This window comes from Thamnophis elegans, chromosome 5 (assembly GCF_009769535.1).
Source record: "Thamnophis elegans isolate rThaEle1 chromosome 5, rThaEle1.pri, whole genome shotgun sequence".
Classification (NCBI taxonomy): domain Eukaryota; kingdom Metazoa; phylum Chordata; class Lepidosauria; order Squamata; family Colubridae; genus Thamnophis; species Thamnophis elegans.
Genome location: NC_045545.1, coordinates 80011010 through 80033690, shown reverse-complemented (window position 1 = coordinate 80033690; position 22681 = coordinate 80011010). Strand labels below are relative to the sequence as shown.

General features: G+C 38.3%; 1 protein-coding gene across 1 annotated transcript in view; it reads left to right on the top strand.

Moving 5' to 3' along the window:
- The window catches only part of NFATC2 (nuclear factor of activated T cells 2), a 163593-nt gene extending 147228 nt beyond the window's left edge, over positions 1–16365 (top strand). The window contains 2 exon segments of the mRNA XM_032218150.1: positions 47–135; positions 15132–16365. Of these exon segments, the coding sequence (XP_032074041.1) occupies positions 47–52 (6 nt within the window). The 3' untranslated portion in view covers positions 53–135; positions 15132–16365.
- Positions 16366–22681: the final 6316 nt, after the last annotated feature.

The following is a 22681-nucleotide window of genomic DNA, read 5'->3' as shown; positions in this document are numbered from 1 at the left end:
TCAAAAGTTACACTTTCTCAAAAATGGTTTTGCAAATCTTTTTCAGAGCTGATAGATACACACCTTAGCTGGATACAAAACATTATATGAAACAGAAAGGCTGTGCTTTTTTGATCCAAGCAAACAAAGTCCCAGGTAATTTACTTTTTTTTTCCTCCTGACTTTTGTCTAGCTTCAGTTCTTCTTAAGCTTTCTTTGACTTGGCTGGTCTTCTGCAAATGTCTTTTGGGTTGCTTGCTCGGTTGAAAATTGAATTGCAGAAACATCTAATATTTGGTGGTAAAGGAAATGCATTTGGGGTAGGGTTGAATGGTGGCTACATGTTTTCTTTCAAAATGGTTGAAGTTTTATTTTTAAAGAAATTGGGTGTTTTTAAATGAGTAGGAGATTCTCAGTGATCCAGGTAATGTCTGTCCTAAAAGTGGTTTTTCTTTTCAGTTAAAAGAAAGATCATTATGATCCAATGAACAATGTTGGTAGGAACACTCAACTGATATTTTTTTGGAGCGCTAATCATTCCGTGTTTGACAGTCAGCCTGATCCAATTAAACCATTCACTTAACCATGAAGCAAGAACCTAATGGGGTGTGATCTGGACTAGATGTGTTCAACAGCTCCCTTGATAGCCGAGCTACTAAATCTTCCCCTTAAAGCAAACTGTTGTTCAACCCAATTTCATCAACTAGGGTTGAACTGAGGGGATCATTTACCCAATCAGTTCTTATTATTATTATTATAGTCTAGTTTAATGAAAAGAAGGACTAGGGGAGATATGATAGTAGTGTCCCAGTATCTCACAGGCTGCCACAAAGAAGAGGAGTCAAGCTATTCTCCAAAGCACCTGAGGGTAGGACAAGAAGCAATGGGTGGAAACTAATCAAGGAGAGAAGCAACCTAGAACTGAGGAGAAATTTCCTGACAGTTAGAACAATTAATCAGTGGAACAACTTGCCTCCAGAAGTTGTGAATGCTCCAACACTGGAAGTTTTTAAGAAGATGATGGATAACCATTTGTCTGAAGTGGTGTAGGGTTTCCTGCCTAAGCAGAGGGTTGGACTAGAAGACCTCCAAGGTCCCTTCCAACTCTCTTATTCTATCTGGAGATTGACTGCAAACCCTTTGTAGGCTTTTTACTCAAAATGGGGAAAAATGAATTGCTGGTTAAAAAGATTTGTTGAGAAGAAGAGAATAATGGGAGGGTGAAGATGGTAACTACAATGTTTGCCACAAAGTAGATGGTTAGTTACTTTTCTTCTTGCATTTTTGTTATTCACATGTTCTTTTATCCTTTTATCGTCTTTTCCTATTTCTTCCATGTTTATGCAGTTTTCTAAATCTCTATTTTAATAAAAATTATTCATAAAATAATAACATTATATTGCTGCCCAACTCACAAACAGTAAGAGACCTAAGCTGGCCATTCTCTTTTAGCCCAACCAACTTTGTGTAATTGATTTAGGGAATGAAGATCTCTTTCCGCACTGTCCTGATTTGGACAAAAGTTGGGATATATATTTCTAATAAATAAAAAGAGTTTTATATTTCTTGCAGACAGCACCTGGAAGTTTATCTGTGTCATCAGGGTTAACTAAGTAATCCAAATAGGTGTGGAACCTTCTCGGAACTGTTGGGAGGACTGTGTTGTAGATTGGAGATAGATGATGCCATAACTCCCCCCCCCCCAATCTGTTCAATTTTGATACAGATCGTCTCTTTGACCCCTCTTTCAAACTAGTGGTCCTCTTTATGCAAAATGTGGGCTTTACTGTCTCCAAAAGAGTGGCCCTTGTCCAGTGGTGGGATTCAAATAATTTAACAACCGGTTCTCTGTCCTAATGACCAGCTGGGTAGGCGTGGCTCAGTGATCACGTGACTGTGGGCGTGGCCAACTCAACGTCACTCAGGTCGATGGGAGCTTCCCCTTAGCTGTTACAATGTCATAAGGGTTAATCAGAGAGTCAGTTTCTGTAAGCAGGGCAACAAACCAGAATGTTTCCTTCCTGCCTTCCTTACAGGATTAGCCCTGTAAAGTAGAAAAAAAAACAAAAGGATATTTCTTCCAACAACCGGTTCTCCGAACTGCTTAGAAAGTTAACAACCAGTTCTCCCGAATAGGTGCGCACTGGCTGAATCCCACCACTGCCCTTGTCTTTTAAATGCAGATGAACTGCTGAATCTAGTTCTGATGGATTTGTTTTCCTATGTTATGCCATGCATTTATGAATGAGAAGCAAAACATCTTCAAAGAAAAACCAGAAAATCCAGCTGCCTCTTGAAAAAGCACCATTGGGATATTAGGAACTGAAGTTTGCCTAATATTTCACCTATATATTGTCTGTTGCAAAAATGAACATATTCTTCTCTTGCAACGCCTAAGCACACCTCTCTTCTGCATTGGACATTTTCCATATTTACACTAAAATAATTTTCACACAAACTAGTAATCTTCTGTAATAGTCTGTACTTAGAGCAAGAATTTGCTTTTGTAGGTTTCTTATCTGCATTTCTCCTACACAGATCAGAGAGAAGAATGTCTTTTTAAAATACTATTAGCTTCTTTTTTTGTCAAAGATTAGAGACGTGATCTTGTTCTAGAATTTTGACTTTTCCCCAGGTGGTCTATAAATCAATATTTCTTAGTAATTATTGATTAATCAACACTAACATTATGCCCATTCCATAACATTATGCCCTTATAATCTTTGACTTATTTGGAAATCCTATCCACAATTTCTTATACCAATAGCACTTAGATTTGTATCTTCACATGCTTTAGCCCTCTCTAAGCAGTTTACAATATCAGCATATTGCCCCCAACAATCTGGGTCCTCATTTTTAAAAAATTATTAATATTTTTATTATACAGTTTTCTTCATTTTACATCACAATTTCATATTTGCAACAACTCTATACCGGTTTATATTCCCAGTTTTGTCATATATACCATTATATATGCATTATATAGTTATCATTCTAGATATATTTTTTCCATTTTTGTACCACCTTATCATTATATACTATTATATATAATTAAATATTCTTCATTATATTTACACTTATTTCTAATTTCTAATTCATTAATCATCTTTCATTATTAGTTTTCTAATCTTTGCATCTACTATCAAGCCAATTATACCATATAGATAGTGTAGCTATAATATGGATCCTTATTACCAACCTTGAAAGGATGAAAGGCTGAGTCAACCTTATAATTCATGGTCATGCACTATAGTTCCCAAGTCAAGTGTTAAAGACCCCAAAACAAGAGTAAATAACATCAAATCTTAGGAGAAAGTAAAAGCACAGCCTTAATAAATCCATGAGCGCAAACATTTGACTCAACTCAGTGTTAGCCATATTATTCTTCCAATAAATTTTCAGAAGGGCAGCCAAAACTTAAAATAACCATTGACTATTTCGCTGCACTTTAAGCATTTCAAATATGTCCCCCTTCTAATCTCTTTTGATAAAAAGGATTTATGTAATATCCCCTCTGTTAGAGAAGATTCTTGAGAGTCCCTTGGACTGTAAGGGGATCACATCAGTCAATCCTAAAGAAACTCCACCCTAACTATTCTTTGGAGGGACAGATACATGCAGCTCAAATACATGCACCAAATGAGAAGAGAGGACCCTGATGTTGGGAAAGATTAAAGGCAACAGGAGAAAAACACAGTACAGCATGAGATGGTTAGGTACTGTCATTGAAGTTGTTCTGACCTAGGCTTCCCAAGAGCATGAAGCAAACTTCTTGTCCCAACAAAAAAAACCTTTTATTAATTTACTGTGAATTCTATTCATTCACATCCAGCAAATCTTTCAAGGGAGGATTTACAGTCACAGACCTTATCAGGCTTGGAGAGCTGCCAGGCCGATATCTGCAAAACTTGGCAAGGAGTCTCAGAGAGTCACGAACCAATTAAGTGAACTAATTGTCTCCTGCAAACTCCACTCCCCTTTCACTCCTCTTTTATTTCCTCTGGGAGGGGCCATTCATCATCCACCTGTGGCCTTACTCCCAAGTTGACCCTTATTCTTTAGCTGTTCCCTTTGTCTGGCAACTCTGTGCATATGCACACAGGGAACAGGCTCCAGCTGTTCGTCTGCCTCACTGATGTCTGACTCTGAAAGCAGCTGATAACTGGCATATGGCTCTTGCCTCTGGCACAAAGCCCTCATTAGAGCCTTCCCCAGAATCCAGGACTGGACCATGACTGGACCACGTTCCTCAGGCAAGGGCTCTGCATCGGAGTCAGGAGGGAGCTAGACAGCAGTGAGACAGAAGAACAGCTAGAACCTGTTCCCAGTATGTGTATGCTTAGAGCTGCCAAAAAACAAGAACAGCTAAGAAAGCAGGGTCGACTTGGGAGTAAAGCCACACCTTGGAGGTGATTGGCCCCTCCCATGGGAAACAAAAGAGGAGAAAATAGGGAGTGGGCTTTTGCAGGAAACAATTCGTTCCTTTAGTCGTTTCAAGAGAGGAAAATTCTGTTTGTGATTATAAAAGACTCTGTACCAAGTTTGCCTTGCCTTGCATTTGGAAACTAATTATCTGGCAGCTCGCCAAGCGAGATAATGTTCATGTTGATAAATATTCTTCTGAAAGACTGTTTGCCAAGCCTTGCTGACTGTGAATGAAAGGAATTCACAGTTGTGTAAATAAAAGAGGTTTTGCCGGGACCCAGACTCTGCTTCATGCTTGTTAAGGAAGCCTAGGTCAGAACAATAATTGACTAGGATGAAATCTACCAATTTAAACCTTGCAGTATTCTCTTTCTCAACCTTAAAGCCATGGACTTCATTTCCCAGAATCCTACCCAATAAGTATCTGGCTGTAGAATTCTAGGAACTGAGCTCAAGGTACCTGGAATTCAGCCAGGTTAGAACAAGAGAAACTCTTTGTCTGGGTTCCAAATAGCATCCAAAAGTAAATCAGAGTCTAAGGCAAAGTATTGCTCAAAGTTCCAATTTATTAAGACAGCCATGTTGGCACATCTGGGGAAACCCGAATCTGAAAACTTCCTGGTTTTCCCCACTCAGTTGAAAGTTCAAGATCTTGCCCCCACACCCACAAGTCCATCACATGGTCCAATCTCCCACTGCCATACTGGTTCTACCCTTCCAATTCCGGTCATCTGTAGAGCTGCAGAGACAAAGGATGACCTTGGCTTTCTAGAAAGAATTTTGTTGTGACTACGTAGTATGTTACTCCTTACAATCCCCCCTCCCATTTTCTCACAATAGAAAATGCAGAGCATAATAATAGAAAGTGTGGCAGATCAAAGACCCAAAAGAAAAGATGTCTGCAGGCCTGACACTCTTATTATCACAATCAGGTACTCCTCAACTTGCAACAGTTCATTTAGTGACCATCTAAAGTTACAACATCACTGAAAAAAGTGACTTATGATCGATTTTCACATTTACAACTACATTTACAATCCTATGGACATGTGATCAAAATTCAGGCACTAGGAAATTGACTCATGGGTATGATGGTGGCAGTGCCATGGGGTCATGTGATCACCTTCTGCAACCTCTGACAAGCAAAGTCAATGGGAAAGCCCAATTCACTTAACTATGTTACTAATAATGCAGTGATTCACTTAACAACTGTAGCAAGGAAGGTTGTCAAACCGGGCAAGGCTCACTTAACAAATGTCTCACTTAGCAACAGAAATGTTGGGCTCAATTGTGGCCATAGGTCAAGGACTACCTGCAATATATAAACTCCCAGTATGTTGTGTTGAAGAGATTAAGGTTATTCTCCAAGGTTGTGGTTGAAGCCATGTTGGTTATTTCACCAGAAAGTCTTCCATCTACAAGTCAATGCAGCTGTAATTCAAAGGCTAAAACAAATGCAGGACACAGGGATTGATTTGTGGGCCTATGGCTGCATTCTACTACACAGGCTGCTCTTGAGTACACCCCCGCTTTCAGAATCTGTTATTGTTACATAACTAATTAAGAATATAGAAATAAAGAAATGATTGTATATTGTTAATGGTAGAAAAAAATTGAAAGAAATGCTCTCTTTGCTTAAATTGAATTAGAGGATGTACGCTATTTATAGCAAAATATACCGATGGGAAAAAATAAGAGATGAAAATTTGGTGTAGCTTTGAAAGGGCAATTGAAGATATCGTTTATGTATTAAGAAAAAATAACTATAAAGATGGAAAATAATGGAAGAAAATAATTTGGCTGAAAGTGAAAACAAAACTATGATGTAAAAAGGACTATGTAATTGAGAGGATGTAAAAGAAAAGACCCGGACAACTCTTTGTTCCTATAATATATATAATTTGTATTAAAAAATAAAAAAACCTTGGGGAAAAAATAACCAATGAGATGAATATTAATAGTGGGACACAGAAGCATTATGCAATTGATAACAAGAGTTACAGCAATATATGCCTAATGTTATTCTCTTACATATTATTATATGCCATTATTTCAATTGTCATGTAGTGAATACTGTTTTTAAAACTCATGTGATCAAAGTAAACTTATACCAATAAAAAAAAAATATGTTGTCCACAACAGTGTAATTCTATGAACACAAGGACTCCCCATTATCTAAACCTCTGATTATCTTAATCTTTTGAATGTCTTCCCAGCCATTTGGCTACAAGAGGGCACATTTTTATTAGATATTTACAAGAATCAAAGCACAGTATTCAGGCCTCAGGAATTTTTGGACTATTTACCACCATCTCCCCATTCCCTCTCTTGCAAAAGCAGAATGAGTCATAATAAGCTCTAGATATCAGCTGTGCAATCATCAAAAGTACAAAGAAATATGAACGGATTTGGAAAAAGTGAGTCTGGAGCAGTTGTTTGCCCTTATCTGATATTAAGATCACTGAGACAAGAGAGACTGACATGAATGTGCAGCAGGTTAAAAAGCATCAAGATTTCTCACACACGACCCGAAAAACCACACAAATAGTAATGTAGTTGACTTAGAGGAGCCATTCACAATTAGTGTTAAAGCAAAATATGAGCCAGCAGTGTTAGAAGGGATAGAATCAGTGGTGGGTTTCAAATCCCGTTCCATTTGGTACATTTGGTACATTTGGAACGGGGCCAGTGCCGTCCTCATGGACGTGTGCAGCGTGCGCAAGCATCTTAGCGCCTCCGCAATGCTCTGCAACGCTCCAGCTGCTTTGCGGACCGTCGCGCAAGTGCTGTATGCCCCTGCGCGGAAGTGCAGAAGCCTTTAAACACCGGTAAGGAGCTCGGATGGGCAGGTGGGCCCTCCGGAGCACCGTACCGGAATGGTATCAGGTGCTCCGGGCTGGCTCCGGTATGCGCGTACCAGGTCGTACCGTCTGCAACCCACCACTGGATAGAATCAAGATTATGTAAAGTGTTAAAACCACTTTATAATGCCTTGGTAAGGCCACACTTGGAATACTGCATTTAGTTTTGTTTGCCACGATGTAAGAAAGATGTGAAGACTCTAGAAAAAGTGCAGAGAAGAGCAACCAAGATGATTAGGGGACTGGAGGCTAAAACATATGAAAAATGATTGCAGGAACTGGGTATGTCTAGTTTAATGAAAAGAAGGACTAGGGGAGACATGATAGCAGTGTTCCAATATCTCAGGGGCTGCCACAAAGAAGTGGGAGTCAAGCTATTCTCCAAAGCACCTGATGGCAGGACAAGAAGCAATGATAAACAGTCTGATTAATCAGATTTCAGAAAGTCCTAAATTGAGTCAGTCGTAGATAATATTTGCTTCAGAAACCATCAAGAATCCCCACTGGGAAATCTAAAAAATACAGTACAGTATTGAGAGGAGGAAATGAAAAATCTTTTTTCTATATTATGGCCACGAAAACTACATGAAGGTAGTGCTCATGTAGTCACCAAATAAATACAAGCTTCCCTTGAGAAAAGTTTTTACTTAAAGAAAATCAAAAAACGAAACAAACTTTTGTTTGTAGCCTGAGATAATCTGCATTTCTAGGACTGGATTCTGAGTGTATAACAGCACCAACATTAATTACACCAGCATTGGCTTCCTTAATGAATTATCTAGTGTCTGTCTGTCTGTCTTTCTGTCTGTCTGCCCATCCATCCATCCATCCATTATCTTATTATCTATTGTCTTTCTGTCTGTCTGTCTGTCTTACATAGCCATCCAGTGAGACTTTTCCAATGCAATTTGCCAATTTGTATAAAAGTATATATTAAAGAATTTATTTTTAAATAAACTATCCCTATTAAAAAAATTACAGGAAATTTGTGGAAACCCAAGTGCATCAGACAACATTGCAAACACAAATGCAGACAGGGACCTGTTTTCCAAGATGCAAGCTTTAAAACAACCTTTTTTTTAAAAAAAAAAAAACACATTCTCAAGTTCAGTAAACAGAAGTTGAGGGCTTGACAAAAATGATTGATGGAAATCTTGCCTCTTGAAATGAACGTGTTTGCCCATTCTGATTCTCTGCCCTACTGTGGAAATGCATGTTCCGATGCTCTAGTTTTTGCAGGCTAATAACTTTTCAAGGCTCAGGGCGTGTCCATAGGATAAGGTAAAAAATAAATAAAAGAAAACCAAAAGGCTGCCGACTGCAATGCAATTGAAATTCTGCCCCCCTTTTTCATACGCAACGCATATTAAATATATATATATATATATCAGGCAGAGTTTATATAGCACATTATAATATAGAATGTAGAGCGGTGCCATTTTGACTTGATTTAGCTGTGCTTGGTAAATAACTACATAAATATTATTACTTTTGAATGTTTTCTTTGTTTCATTTCCCATTGAGTTTGGGATCACATATGACCCTGGGACACCGCAACTGGCATAAATTGCCAACTGTTGCCAAGAGTCTGAATTTTGTTCATGGAATCCATGGGAATACTGCAGTGGTGGGATTCAAAAGTTTTTAATACCGGTTCTGTGGGCATGGCTTGGTGGGCAGGGCAGGGGAAGGATACTGCAAAATCCCCATTCCCTCCCAATCACCTGGGACTCAGGAGGCAGAGAATAGATGGGGGCAGGGCCCGTCAGAGATTGTATTTACCGGTTCTCTAAACTGCTCAAAATTTCCACTACAAGTTCTCCAGAACTGGCCAGAACCTGCTGAATACCACCTCTGGAATACTGCCATAACAGTCATAAGGGTGAAAAACGGTCATTTTTCAGTGCCATTGTAACTATGAACGAAGTTACTTACTGTTGTGAGTCAGGGACTGCCTGTACCATGAGATTTTTGGCTCATTAAACTCAGTACAATTAATTCAGAGAGCTTTTCCTCCTTCAGATCCTGATCTATTTTGCATCTGCCGCTTCTCAATACATATAAATGAACATTTCCCTCAGTGCCAGCCAGTCCCGTTTTGGCTGTCCCGCTGCTTTCGAACAGGAAAAATGTCTCCTTTCCAAACAGGTTGATGTCTTTAAATAAAAAGGAAATGTCCTTACCATGCATAGAGCTTTTTTTTTCATTCTCAGTATTTAACCCTGTGAACACAAATGTGCTGATAAATAAAACAGCTTGTAATGTCATCCCACTTGTTTACACGAAGGAAATGACCCACCACTCCCTCCTTAAGGTTGCTGCTCACCTTTTTTTTACCTATATCCTATTTTTAGCATTTCAAAAGACCCAAAACTTTCCATTGAAGATCTGCTCTTCTCATTTCCTGGGTAAAGAAAACAGGAAGCCTATTTAAAAAGAGGAAAAAAAAGGTATATAGTCTTCAGTCAGGGTTTCTTCTGAACCTAGATCCATATCACCCCCTGCTGGCAATTCCAGGACATTGCCAGACTTTAGAAGCCAGCAATTTCAATTAAGGCCTAGCCTTGTTTTAAAAACCAACAATTAATTAGATGTCTTAAGTGTAACTGAAGGCACACACACATTCTGCATATTGATTAAATGCTTAGAGCACTTAGCAACACAACCCCAACAGGATAAGATGTATTGATGATGTTTGAGGAACAAGATTGTATATTAATTACACAATCCCATCAACAAGTATGGATAAGAACAATGTCTAAAATCCCCCCTCCTGGATAGTTATAAGAGAAAAGCTTAGAATATTTTTGAGTTCATTGGGTTTTTTTAAAAAAAAAAATTCAACCATGGTTAAAATCTTTAAAAGTACATTGTTGTGTTAGATCTGTAGTTTGCAGAGTTGTTGTTTTTATTGAGAAAGCTCAATCCTGGTTTGCATCCTCTATATGTTTCCCTTTTTCTATTTACAGTACAAAAGGTAATAAGTAATGTACTGAGCAATTACAAAATCTATAGAACAAGCAATGCTCTTAATAACCATTACAACTTGAAAATGTGTGTTATGACCTGCCCAGATTGAGTCCAGGTAATCCTCAAAATGCAACCAGTTGCTTAGCAATTGTTTGGAGTTACGATTGACCTCCTCGGGGTTATGTGTGATCCAGATTCACAGTTCTGACCCTCCCCTGCGTTCACACGATCACATTTTGGGCAGCTGACCCGCATTTGCAGTCGTTTGCACTGTCCAGCAGTAACGTGACCACAATTTACATTTTTTTTTGGCTATATACTAGCACTTATATCCTATTTCTGCAAAAAAAAAAACATTACAGACAATAGATTCATTTAACAACTGTTATATTTGCTTGACATCCACAGTGATTCACTTAACAACTGCCGCAAAAAAGGTTGTGAAACCTCATAAGGTCATGATGGCGAACCTATGGCATGTGTGCCAGAGGGGGGCACGCGGAGCCATATTTGGTGGCATGCCAGCAGTCAGGCTTTGGTGAAGCCTGGGGAGGGTGAAAAATGGCCCCAACAGCCCAACCGGAAGTTTGGGAACAATCCATTTCTGGCTTCTAGAGAGCTTCCCGGGGCCCCGGGAAGGCCATTTTCGCCACCCTCAGGCTTCAGGAAAGCCTCCAGAGCCTGGGGAGGGGTCATACGTGCATATGCGATGTGTGTGTGTGTGTGCATGCATATACACAGGTGGGCGGGGAGAGAATTTTAACACGCCGTAAGAAAAAGGTTCACCATCACTGTCATAGGGTAACACACTTAATGACCAGCATGAATTGTAACCATAATTTTGAGCTTAGTTACAGTCGTAAGTCAAGAAATACCTGTGTTTGAAGCAAGCAGAGCTTTTGAGTCACCAGACTGGCCCAAATGTGGTCACACTATTATAGGGGGAATTTTGCATGGCCATTGTTCCTTCAGATGATTGCATCAAATTCCACCACAGAGATATCCAAGTCTGGCGTGGGCAACTATGGAAACTTTATGACTTGTGGACTTAAATACTGAGAATTCCCAAGCCAGCCAACTTTATGACTAGTGGACTTCAACTCCCAGAATTCCTGAGGCAGCTGACTCAGGAGTTCCGGGAATTGAAGTCCATAGGCCGTAAAGCCAGAATTACCCATCTCAGATCTAAGCCCATCTTGAAGTACCAATGATCCTTTAAGTTCATTTTCATGCTTGCTGATGCCAGAATGTATACAACCTCACAGTCTGATTCCAGAACATTCCAGTCTCCATTATGACATTCCCAAAATTTGCCAGAATGTCCTTGCCCCTTACAGAGCCAACGTATTGTATTCTAGAATTTATTATTCTGGAATAGAAAGTGGTACAGAGTGTTCTGGACATGGGGGAAAAGGCCAGAGAAAGCTGGGGAGGAGGTAAAGAGAATTAGGAGACCAGCAACAACACAACAATTTCATGTTTCTCTTAGAAACAAAGGGGCTGTGTTGCTTGGCGAAACAGTTTTGGAAGGTGCTTCATCTTTATCTTTGTCAAAGTAACAAAGCAGTCCCTTGCAATTTTCACAGCCCTACAAATAGCGTATTTTTTGGAGTATAAGACGCACCTTTTTCCTCCCTAAAAGAGCGTGGAAATGTTGGCGCATCTTATACACTGAATACAGCCATTTTTGGCCTCCCAAAGCCCCATCTCTGCATCCCATTTTTGCCCCCAAAATGGGCGAAAAACATGCCATTTTTCACAAAAACATTTTTCAAAAAAGTTTCAGCAGGGCTGGGAGAAGGGGAAAATGCCTCCATTTTTGCAAAAAACAGGCCATTTTCTGCAAAACCCGGGGCATTTTTGCCTCCCCCCAGTTGAAGTCTGCAGAGTGCTCCTGGGGACCGGGGAGGACAAAAACTTTTTTTTTTCTTATTTACCTCTTTGAAATCCTGTGCATCTTATACACCGGTGTGTCTCACAGTCCGAAAATATGGTATCTCTTTCATTATTTTTTTCTCAACAACCAGCATTCAGAAACACACTGCAGGTCTAATGTATAATCAAAATAACTAACAGCCATTAAAACTTTATCTTCTATGAACATATCTAATCACTTTTCTAGACCTATCCCAATCATCAGCAATCACAGTATCTTCTGGAAGTAGCTCCGGGGTCCTGGGAAAATACAGCTGCTACCTTTGAACAATCCTGATAGTACCGTATTTTTCAGAATATAAGATGCTCTGGAGTATAAGATGCACCTTAGTTTTTGGGGAAGAAAATAATAATAAGAAAAATTCTGCCTCTGCCTACCAGCATCCATGGTATTCAGGTGACACATGGTAACAAGGTCAGCCAATGAATAGGCATAGCAACTAAGTCAGCCAATGAGGCCTTTTGGACTCTAAAATTTGCTGTGTGAGTCTGGCTTAGCTGAGAAATGAAAGTGAAACTGCTTGTGTTTTACTTGTATTTATTGCTTCCTTGGAAAACCTGCTTTACTACCAGTTTGGTCATGCACAGAAGTGTCGGGTGGGTGAGCAGAGCCTCCTGATGCCGCTACTACCGGTTTGTCCAATCTGGGCTGAACCGGCAGCAACCCACCACTGATGTGGGGCATGTGGGACATGTTCTCCCCTTTCCCCGCCAGGAAATGGCGGGGACTGGCTGGGCATGCATTTAAATATTTTAGGAGAGGGCTTATTTTTGGAGGAGGGCTTATTTTAGCACATGCTCTCAAAAGCCCAATTGGGTTTATTTTCAAGGAAACAAGGTAGTAACAATAACAACAGTAATTATGGGTCATCTCTATCGACTCTTAATGATGATATAAATAGATCTTCTCCAGGATGACCTTTTGCCCACCTAGTTTCTTCAAGTCTCCCATCACCTCTCTCATTAAATCCATCCACTTTTCGGCCAGTCATTGTTTCTTTTTCCTTCCACTTTTCCCAGCATTTTGGAGTCATCAGGGGAACTGGATCTAAACAAGTGTCCAGAATATAATAATTTGAACCTGGTCATTTTGCCTTAAATGAAATCTCAGGATTGATTCTTTTTATGATCCAGTTGTTTGTCTTCTTGGTTATCCGTGGTATTCCTAGGCGCTTTCTCTAACACCAGAGTTCAAAAGCTTCAATACTTCAGTACTCCTTTGATCTGCTTCTTCAAAGTCCAACTTCTGCTTTCATACAATGTCAGAGAGAATATCACTGCATTCTGACCTTTGTAGATATAAATGCATATCCTTTCTAAGGCTTTCGCTGCAAACCTACCATTCTATAGGATGCATTTCTCGTTCCTTTATTGTTGTCAATCAATCCTAAAAAGCAAATCTATTTCCCACTTCAGGGTACCTGGGTGGTTGTTGTATATGATGTCATTAGTCTGTTCTTCTATTTAAGTGTGAACCAATTTTTTATTGTGCGCCTTGACTTTCATTACTAGAATTTCCTGAACCTTTGTATTTTCAGTTATAAGAATAGGGCCATCAGGATAATGCATGTTTCTTTCTCTAATTTTGAACCCTTGATGATTTTAAACCAAAGCAGCAATATATATTTGGTTGGATACATAAGGGAAGAATAGAAGCAAAAGACTAGACTGGACTGGACTGGACTGGACTGGACTGGACTGGACTGGACTGGAATGGAATGGAATGGAATGGAATAGAATAGAATGCAAAACCTGAAGGCAGGACAAGAAGCAATGGATGGAAACTAATCAATTAGGGAACCAACCTTAGAACTAGGGAGAAAGTTCCTTACAGTAAGAACAATTAATCCGTGGACTAGCTTGCCTTCAGAAGTTGTGGGTGCTCCAATACTGGAAGCATTTAAGAAGAGACCACACAGCCATTTGTCTAAAATGTTACAGAGTCTCCTGCTTGAGCAGGAGGTTGGACTAGAAGACCTTCATGGTCTATTCCAACTCTGTTATTCTCTTATCTCACTCCTTTGCTAACCTGGAGCCAGTATTATATTCTGACCAGATTTTTGATTTCTGTGCTATGTGTGTAGGTTTTACATGGACATCAATAGTAACAATACCATATTCTACAGATGATTGCACAATACGGTGTTTTGTCTCCAATATATAGCAAAATGGGTTGTTTAGTCACTTCCAAAGATTTGCAACCTCGTAGACATTTTGCCAAGACGGTCTGCCAGTAACTGCTTCATTGAGTTTTTGCAGTTAATGTCAGTTTAGTGAAGAACATTTGAGCAATATATAGGCACGTGGAATATACACTAGCAAGCAGAGTTTTACCGTGAGAAATCACCAATATGTTCATTAAACAGTGGAGAATATAAATGTATTGGGGGTATTTTGTACACTGCCTGGAAGTCTTCTCACCTAACTGAGCTATGAAGTTAACAGGACCATAGTTTACCAAGTCATAATCTGACTGGGGCACTCCAGAATATGATTTGAATGATCCACAGTTGGTACAAAACATGAAAAATGAGAATGAGCTTGCAAGAGTTTCTGGACAGGATTCAGTAATAAAAGTTCATTACATCTGTGTCAGTCCTGTATTTATAAAAGTCAGTGAAGTGTTGCATTATTATATTACATTACTTTCAATAAACCAGAAATGAAAACTCCCAGGAAAGTATATCTCCCTCCCCCCTTCTTTCCATCTTCTTTACAGTTTGCAAGCTACTTAAGGCTGAACGATAATGATGGACTGAAGACCATCTAGCAGGCTTCATGGCTGCACTCCAGCAATTGGGACTTGTCATTGCCAGATTGTCCTAGTCTTAACCCATTATTGAATGCCAGCTTTTCAACAGCAACCATACAGGTGGTTTGATATTAGATTCTTTCGCGTTTTCTGCACAGTAACGTTTCTGCTTTTGTGTTTCTTTTTTCTCTCTCTCTTTCCCTTCCCAGTTAATGAAATTATCAGGAAAGAGTTTTCTGGACTCCCTGCCAGAAGTCAGACATAGAAGATGAGATTTATGAGACAACTTTTGCAGAATCCATCCGTATCTGACTTCTAAGATTCTTCTCTTGTCCTGCCTGCCTTTTGTTTCCTCAACTGACCATCTCAAGGCACCAGTTCATCACCAGGAACAATGCACTGGCATCCAGCTGACAATTTTGTGTAAGCCACTCAGCACCTCTCATTGTAAACATCAAAGAAAACTCTCTTCCTTTTGTCCAAAGATCATGCAATTCTCAATGTAACCTTGCAAGTGCCTGATGTAGATTACTGAAGTGTCTAAAGATGCGTACATGGACTAGAAATGACAATTGGAGGGGGAAAGGTCCAGAAATTTCTATTGAACTAAAGTATGGTTGTGTACATGAATGCATGTTATGAACGCTGGATGAATTTTATAATTGCCAACTCAACCCCAAAAAAATGAAGTAGGTTTCACAATGCATAGCCAGAAACAAAATTTAAAACTTGCAAAACTCAAGTATTGAACCTCCCTCCCTTAAATGAAATGGAACAGATCCACGTATGCAACATTATGTTTATTCTTTTTTTCAAACAGAAGCATGACCATTGCTCTGCACAGATTCACAGGTGTTTTTTTTTTAAAAAAATTAAAACCCCATCAAAGTGCAACAAGGAAGTTGCTGCAATGGAAAATGGATGAAAATCATCTGGTGTGGGCACAGCTTCTAGTGAGAATGTAAAGTAGCTTTTTAGTTGTAGCTTTGTCATATTTTTGCTCTATTTTTAGATGGACAAAGCCATATTTTCATTGGACTGGAAAGTATGTAAACTCAATGCAGTCAACAATTAAGCATTTTTTTTAAACCAAACAATATCCACAGAAGAGAGCTGAACCTGTATTTGAAACTCTGAAATGAATGTTAAAGCTAAAATATTTAACTTTAGCTAGAGTGTACATTCTGTTCCACACTGTTCTATGCAGCATTTCGCTGTACGGTGTACAGATTTGAAACTGATTTATTTTAGGTTCTGTCCCTTCCACACAAATAACAAAAGTTTTTTTTTAACTTAAATCAATCATCTCAATTTGATTTGGAAACTGCTTTTATGGTTTCACAGTGGAACTTTTGCAGATCTAGCCAATTGTTCAACTCATGGTAAAAATCACAAGATGGCATATTTATATTCATAGGGAATGTGAGATCCTAGTAACTTAATTGGTTAAGCATAGAAATGTTTGATGAATAGTAATTTAATTGGTTAAAGCGAGTAGGACTTACTGATTTATTCTAGCAGCTATCAAATTATCCAAAACTCTCAGAGCCTCTTCATTTGTGGTACAATATGGTTTTTCCCTCCAAACTGTAAAAAAAATTTCTATTGAGGATTAGTGTATTCTGCATTTAGATGTTATTTCTCTAAATCAGGGGTGTCAAACTTAGTGTCATCACAGCACCATCATGCGATGTATCGGGACTTTCCCCCCCACTTCGCTAAACTGGGCGGGGCATGGCCAACGTGTGATGCATCCAGCCTGTGAGTCACGAGTTTGACAGCCCTGCTCTAAATTTTTTGTTGCCAGAAGAAGCCGCAACATATTTTTTTACTCTTCTGCCCAATATATGTTGTCGTTTCCTTTCTTCATCCCTTGCAAAATTAAAACTGTAGATCAGTCTACGTAACTCACATGGTACAAATTGTTTAGAACTGCATACTTTTTTAGGCATACGTAGACTTATCCACATTCCATCAATAAGGTTCTTAAAGAACTGATAAAAGCTAATAAAACTATTGTAATTGTCAGTTAAAAATGTGATTTTGGTTTCTTGAGGATTGGTCCCAATGTTCAAATTTATAAATGGGCATGGAAAGTAGGACTGATAAAAGTACATTTGCAATATATGTATCTACGCAATATAAGAAAGCATAGCTACATTCAAGGAGTTATGATGGAAACGTTTTGTCCATATTTTCCTAAGCTTGATTCAGAGAAGTGAAATAAAAGAAACGATGAAAAGCAGCTGAATTGGATAGTAGTAGAGATAAGGACAAAAATAATTTTCTAGTTGCAGCTAACCTAGCTCCTCAAAGTTAGGTAAAGACTTTTAATATATGAATCAGTTTTCAGTTTCACTTCAAATTATCCTAAATTATTAGCATTAAGCCCATCCTTGAATTCACTCCATAATTGTTTTCATCACTAATCCTCAAATGTTTGTTTAGATACCTGGATTTCAGGCCACAACTTGGAGTCATTTTTGTGCCAAGTATAAAATACCAAAGAAACTTCCTATTTGAATTTCCTTACTGGGTTATTGTTGAATACCATCATTTCATACAATTTGTTTATCTTTATCTGCCTAATCTATAGAGAGTTTTAAGGATGTGCGGCAACCTTGCTTTGGCTTTTAAGCTCTAAAACACCAAGTCTAAGAAATAAATTATTGACAAATGTTAATAGCATTTTTGGATAAAAAGTAAAAAGTCCTTTGAGTTGAGCTTAATTCCTTTGACTTCATGGCCACCTATAGTATAGTCTTTGGCAACAATATGCAAATGATTTGCAATTGCCTTCTGTAAGGACATTGGCATCCCTGGTTTAAATGCAATAGTAAATCCTTGTGGCCGTTTGTTTCTACCTAAGTTTGGTGTGAAATTTACCCTTTCTGACTTATAACTACTGTTTCTTATTAGAGCTGAGTATGTATATCTGTCACTAAAAGAAAACCAACCAACCACCTAATGGCTTAATATTATTTGTGAACCAGGAATATTCATGTTATGCCAGTGAATTACTGCAGAGGATAAAAAATATCAATAACTATTGATATCAAATACCAATATCAACAATCCAGAGTTGTTGTTAGATACAGAGCTGCGATTCTTGCTGATCCAACTTGATCAAATGTTCTTACAAGCTCTTGTAAAGTATACGTAAACATGAAAAGTAGTCATAAGGTGTTTAGTTCTCTTTCATTTCCTATGGATTAAAACCATAAGGAACGACAACAGGACAGTCATATTACTTCTTTGTTTGCTTCTCTGCAATATCTAAAAAAAAAAACAGATGCAGCATTGTATTCTTATCTTAAGCATCTGTCCTACCATGTCTGATTTAGAATATTTAGCAAGCAACCATTCACTCATACTCTTCGGGTCTTTTCTTACACGGGAAAAAACCCGCCTTAACCAAATATATATTTCTCAAGCAAAGACATTCCGCTACAGATGTTTGTCTTAAAAAAAAATAACTGGATACATTTAAGATAGTACAGGTAATTCTGAAACATTCAATGAATGAAATTATTTATTTTGGTTTTGCAATAGTTCTACAGTGTTAACATTTGTAAACTTCATGTAAACTTTTTTATTATTATTATTATTATTGCTTTGGTCTAAAGAAACTTGGACAATTAACTGCCTTATGTGAGTAATTTGTTCTCAGTTTATCTGGAAGACAGCCATAGTTGCATATGAGGAAATTCTTTTTTTCCCCCTTCAGTTATCTGAAAGCTTCATGACAAGTGCCTTCCTGTCATTGTATCAAAAGGCCTCACAAAGGATTGTCTACCAAGTGAATGACTGTAATGCATTTTCCATTAGTGTTTTATTATGCTAAAGTCAAAGCAGTTTATTGTAACTCAATGGCATTTTTTTTCAACATTATTATTTCTTAACCACAGTTTAGGCCTACATATTATAGGATGAGCGTCTATAAACTTTTGCACTAAATAGTTGTCCATCTTTAATGTAAACAGTCAGCTGGTGTTGGAGAGTCAACTCATGCTAGTAAGAGCTTTTCATTACTTTGGAATGCATTTGGCATTAAAGAATACCAAAGAAAAACTGCACGTGAGAATGTTTTGTGATTTGAATGGATTTTTTTTTTTCATTCTGGGGAAATCTTTTTCCCTTTTCATTTCCTCTAGTTTTTGATCTGTGTGTTTGGAGGAGAAATGTAGGCTTATTTGAATAATAGCGATACTGAGATGGAAAGAATACCAAAATACTTATGCCTTGCATTTGGTTAGTATTGGCTGTGGGTTCAATCCAGACAAATTGAAGCACTTTTCCATGTATCTTTTGCTAGACAGTAGTTTAATATAATAATTTGTTATTCCCTTTATTGTGTTCAACATCTGGTCTTCTTGTGTAATAGATATCTAACAGAAGTGGGTTTCTGCCGGTTCGCCCCGGATCGGGCGAACCAGTAGTGGTGGTGGTGGGAGACTCCGCCCACCCACGTGGACACTTCTGCACATGCGCAGAAGCATCGCACGAGCGCACAAGTGAACCAATAGTAAAATAAATAGAAACCCACTACTGATATAGAAAACATAATTCCATTGAATTTATAGAGAACATTTCTGTAACATGTGTGTTTTTACTCCGTTATTCTCAAATGTTCTGATTCTACACCTCCCTAAAATAATCAAATGAATTTGAATAACTAAATAAATAATACAAATCCATTTTTAGGAGTTAGAGTTGGGCAAGAAAAAATACCCCAGTTACTAAAAGATATGTCATAATCATCATAAATGTTTGACTTAAATCTTAATCGGATGAGCACTGTGGTTATAGTGATCATTTTAAATGCTTATCTTCCCACCCATCAAAAATTCCCATTTTGAAAGTCTAGAAATTGAACATAATGGGTAAAAATATTGAAATTTACTTCTATAGTCACACCCAGATTACAGATATCCTATTACATGCCGTGTGGGAAGTCACCACTTGGCAAGAATTTGTTAGCTGGCATCAATCACAGGGCTGCTTTGATTGGCAAATGCTGCTGACGGTTGGCTAGATCCACATGTTTAGCTGTCCTGGGCTGTTCTCTCAGGCAAATCATAAATTAGCATTGACAACCCTCCTGCCTGCTTTGTCTAGGCAAGTATGATCAACTAAAAATGCTATAAACCCCCCTCTGCCCACTTTACCCCACTCCAGAGGTTCATAATCCACCCTTTGAGAATCTCTGTTTTTCCTCACACATTAACAGTCCTAGGATTTGAGAAGTTACATATGTCCTTGGCTTGATTGGACTCTGCCTATCTACACATCTTACTTGGAATGCATCATGTTATAAACATTTGCAAAAAGAGCATTTGATTATATAGAAAAGCTGCTTCTTGACTGTTGGTTTCAACCCATTGTCAGAATTAACTAGCCTGTTGTATTGGGGGGGATGGGGGTGTTATATATATTGTACTATAAGATTTTTTTAAAAGGAGAAATGATCTATGATATTTTCTGGTTGCTACAAAAAATGAGACACCTCCATGGTGGTGTCTCTAAATAGTGTGTCTTTCTTCAGCTGAAACCTTCTGAAATGTTATTCTACAGAGGCAAGTACTGTTGAATTCACTGAGTAAACTCTTGTACTTATGGAGAGCAGTATGTCAGGAAGCTCCCTCAGGGTTTCTTAAATAAATTCTTTCCTTAACCAGCTGCTTCCCCTTATGCTCTCCCAGAGAATCAAGCAAGGACAAAAGACTTAACACCGCTTCCTCTAATGCTGTGATTTTGGGACACCCCAAAAACCAGTCCTATAGACTCATAACATACGTGACCTTCACAGATGCCTTAGTGCCTGTTTGATGTGATCCACGAATCATTCTTTACCTTGCTACATTGGATGATTAAGGAACATGAGTACACAAGCAAAGAAACTGCATTTTCCACCCTAATTTCAGCTGTGCTAACTTGCAAATGTCTGTTGTCTGCTTCATTGGCCTATCAGTAATCCTGCTTGTAAAAAAAATTGTTTATTTTTGAATGCCTGTATATAACAAATTTAATAAGTTGGTATCTTGCATCTCTCTGGATTTCCAGGGCATTGTGCATATTGTTGAAGGAAGGTGCTGAGAGCAATTGTATAGATTCATTTAGGCCAAAATTGTATTATGCTAAGGGAAACCTACGGTCCTCTTGCATAGGGCCTATGAGAGGCTGAGAATTTTGACAATCCCAGTTTTTCTTTAAACAAAAAACAAAGTTAGTCCTCACAATTTGGAAGATGGGTACCTGAAAATGTGTTGACAAAAAAAGTTCAGAAAGGAAGATGCAATAAAAAGGGTGCATAAATGATGTATCCTAAAACTCTTCATGAGGAAAAGGACTTTCATAATTAGCATACTGTAAATCACTGTTTCTCAACCTTTGCAACTTGAAGATGTATGGACTTCAACTCCCAGAATTCTGGGTGTTGAAGTCCTCATATCCTTAAGCTGCCAAGCTTGAGAAACACGGCTATAAATAATAAGCACAATAAATTGCAATCCATAGTTAATTTTTTTTAAAAAAAATCAGATAACTGGAGTCTCAGGAATGTGGTCATGATATACCCTACCAATAGACCGGTAATTTTTGTGTTGGAGAAAATGAAATGCAAGTTATGTTATGCATATAATTATTCAGCTTGTGTTGTATGTATCATCATTCCTGTTCATTCCTGCTATCAGTTGTCATCAAATGTTGACAAAGAACATGGAATGTAAAATATATCAAAACCCAGTCTACTGTTATTGAGCTTCTCTCTACCCTACGCCATCCCAAATCTCACTGTCTCTCAATTAATTCAGCAGCTTTGAAAGATTTCAGTGAATTACCAAGCGCCACTTGGAATTGCTATTGAAAAATGACGATTAGCAACCCCAAAGACGAAATTAAGAATACTGTCTCAGTATTCGTGTCTGAGATTTTGTGTGTGACCCATTAACATTATGCCATTGAATTCCAGCTGCTACTTGTCTAGTATGAGAAGATCCTGTCCTCCTTGTGGGCTTCCGAGAAACATCTGGCTGACCACTGTGTGAACAGGAGGCTGGACTTTATCTGATCAGATGGAGCTCTTCTCAAACGACACCAAAGATTTCTAAGTTTCCAAATCCGTAGACCAAATTAATGAGCTCCATACATCCAAATTAAAAGAATTACACATCCAAATGGTACATTTGGCTTAAAAATAATTATTTGCTTCTGCTTCCAAGTCATCAACATGTTTCACAAGCAGGAATTCCAAACTAACTTTTAAAATAAACTGCCCTGAGAAGCAATCCAACATTGGGAAATAAGGTTTCTTTGGATGGCAAGGAAGTCAGGATGAACATGTATTTCCAAGTGAGGCAAGACAAATATTCAGCCTGGTTTGCAGCTAGTCATGCCTGCTTGATTCAGTCACAGAGTCATAGACCTAAATGGAAAACAGCTTTACTGCTCATATTTTAACACATGACTAAACTGCTCGCTCACCTATTTTTAACTAAAAACCAAAAAAAAAAAAAAAAATACCCCACAGGAGTGGTGGGTTGTATCTGTTCTATTGTCCCCTTGTTATGTTTTAATCTCAAGTTTAATTGTGATTTTGCTTTCTGTAAAATATTTTTATACAGCTTGTATTATTAAAGTTCAGCAATAAATTGAAGGACAAACAGCTACTTCCGTTGTTCTTGTACTTTGTACTTCATTGCAGTTAAAAGAAAGATCATTATGATCCAATGAACAATGTTGGTAGAGACACTCAACTGAT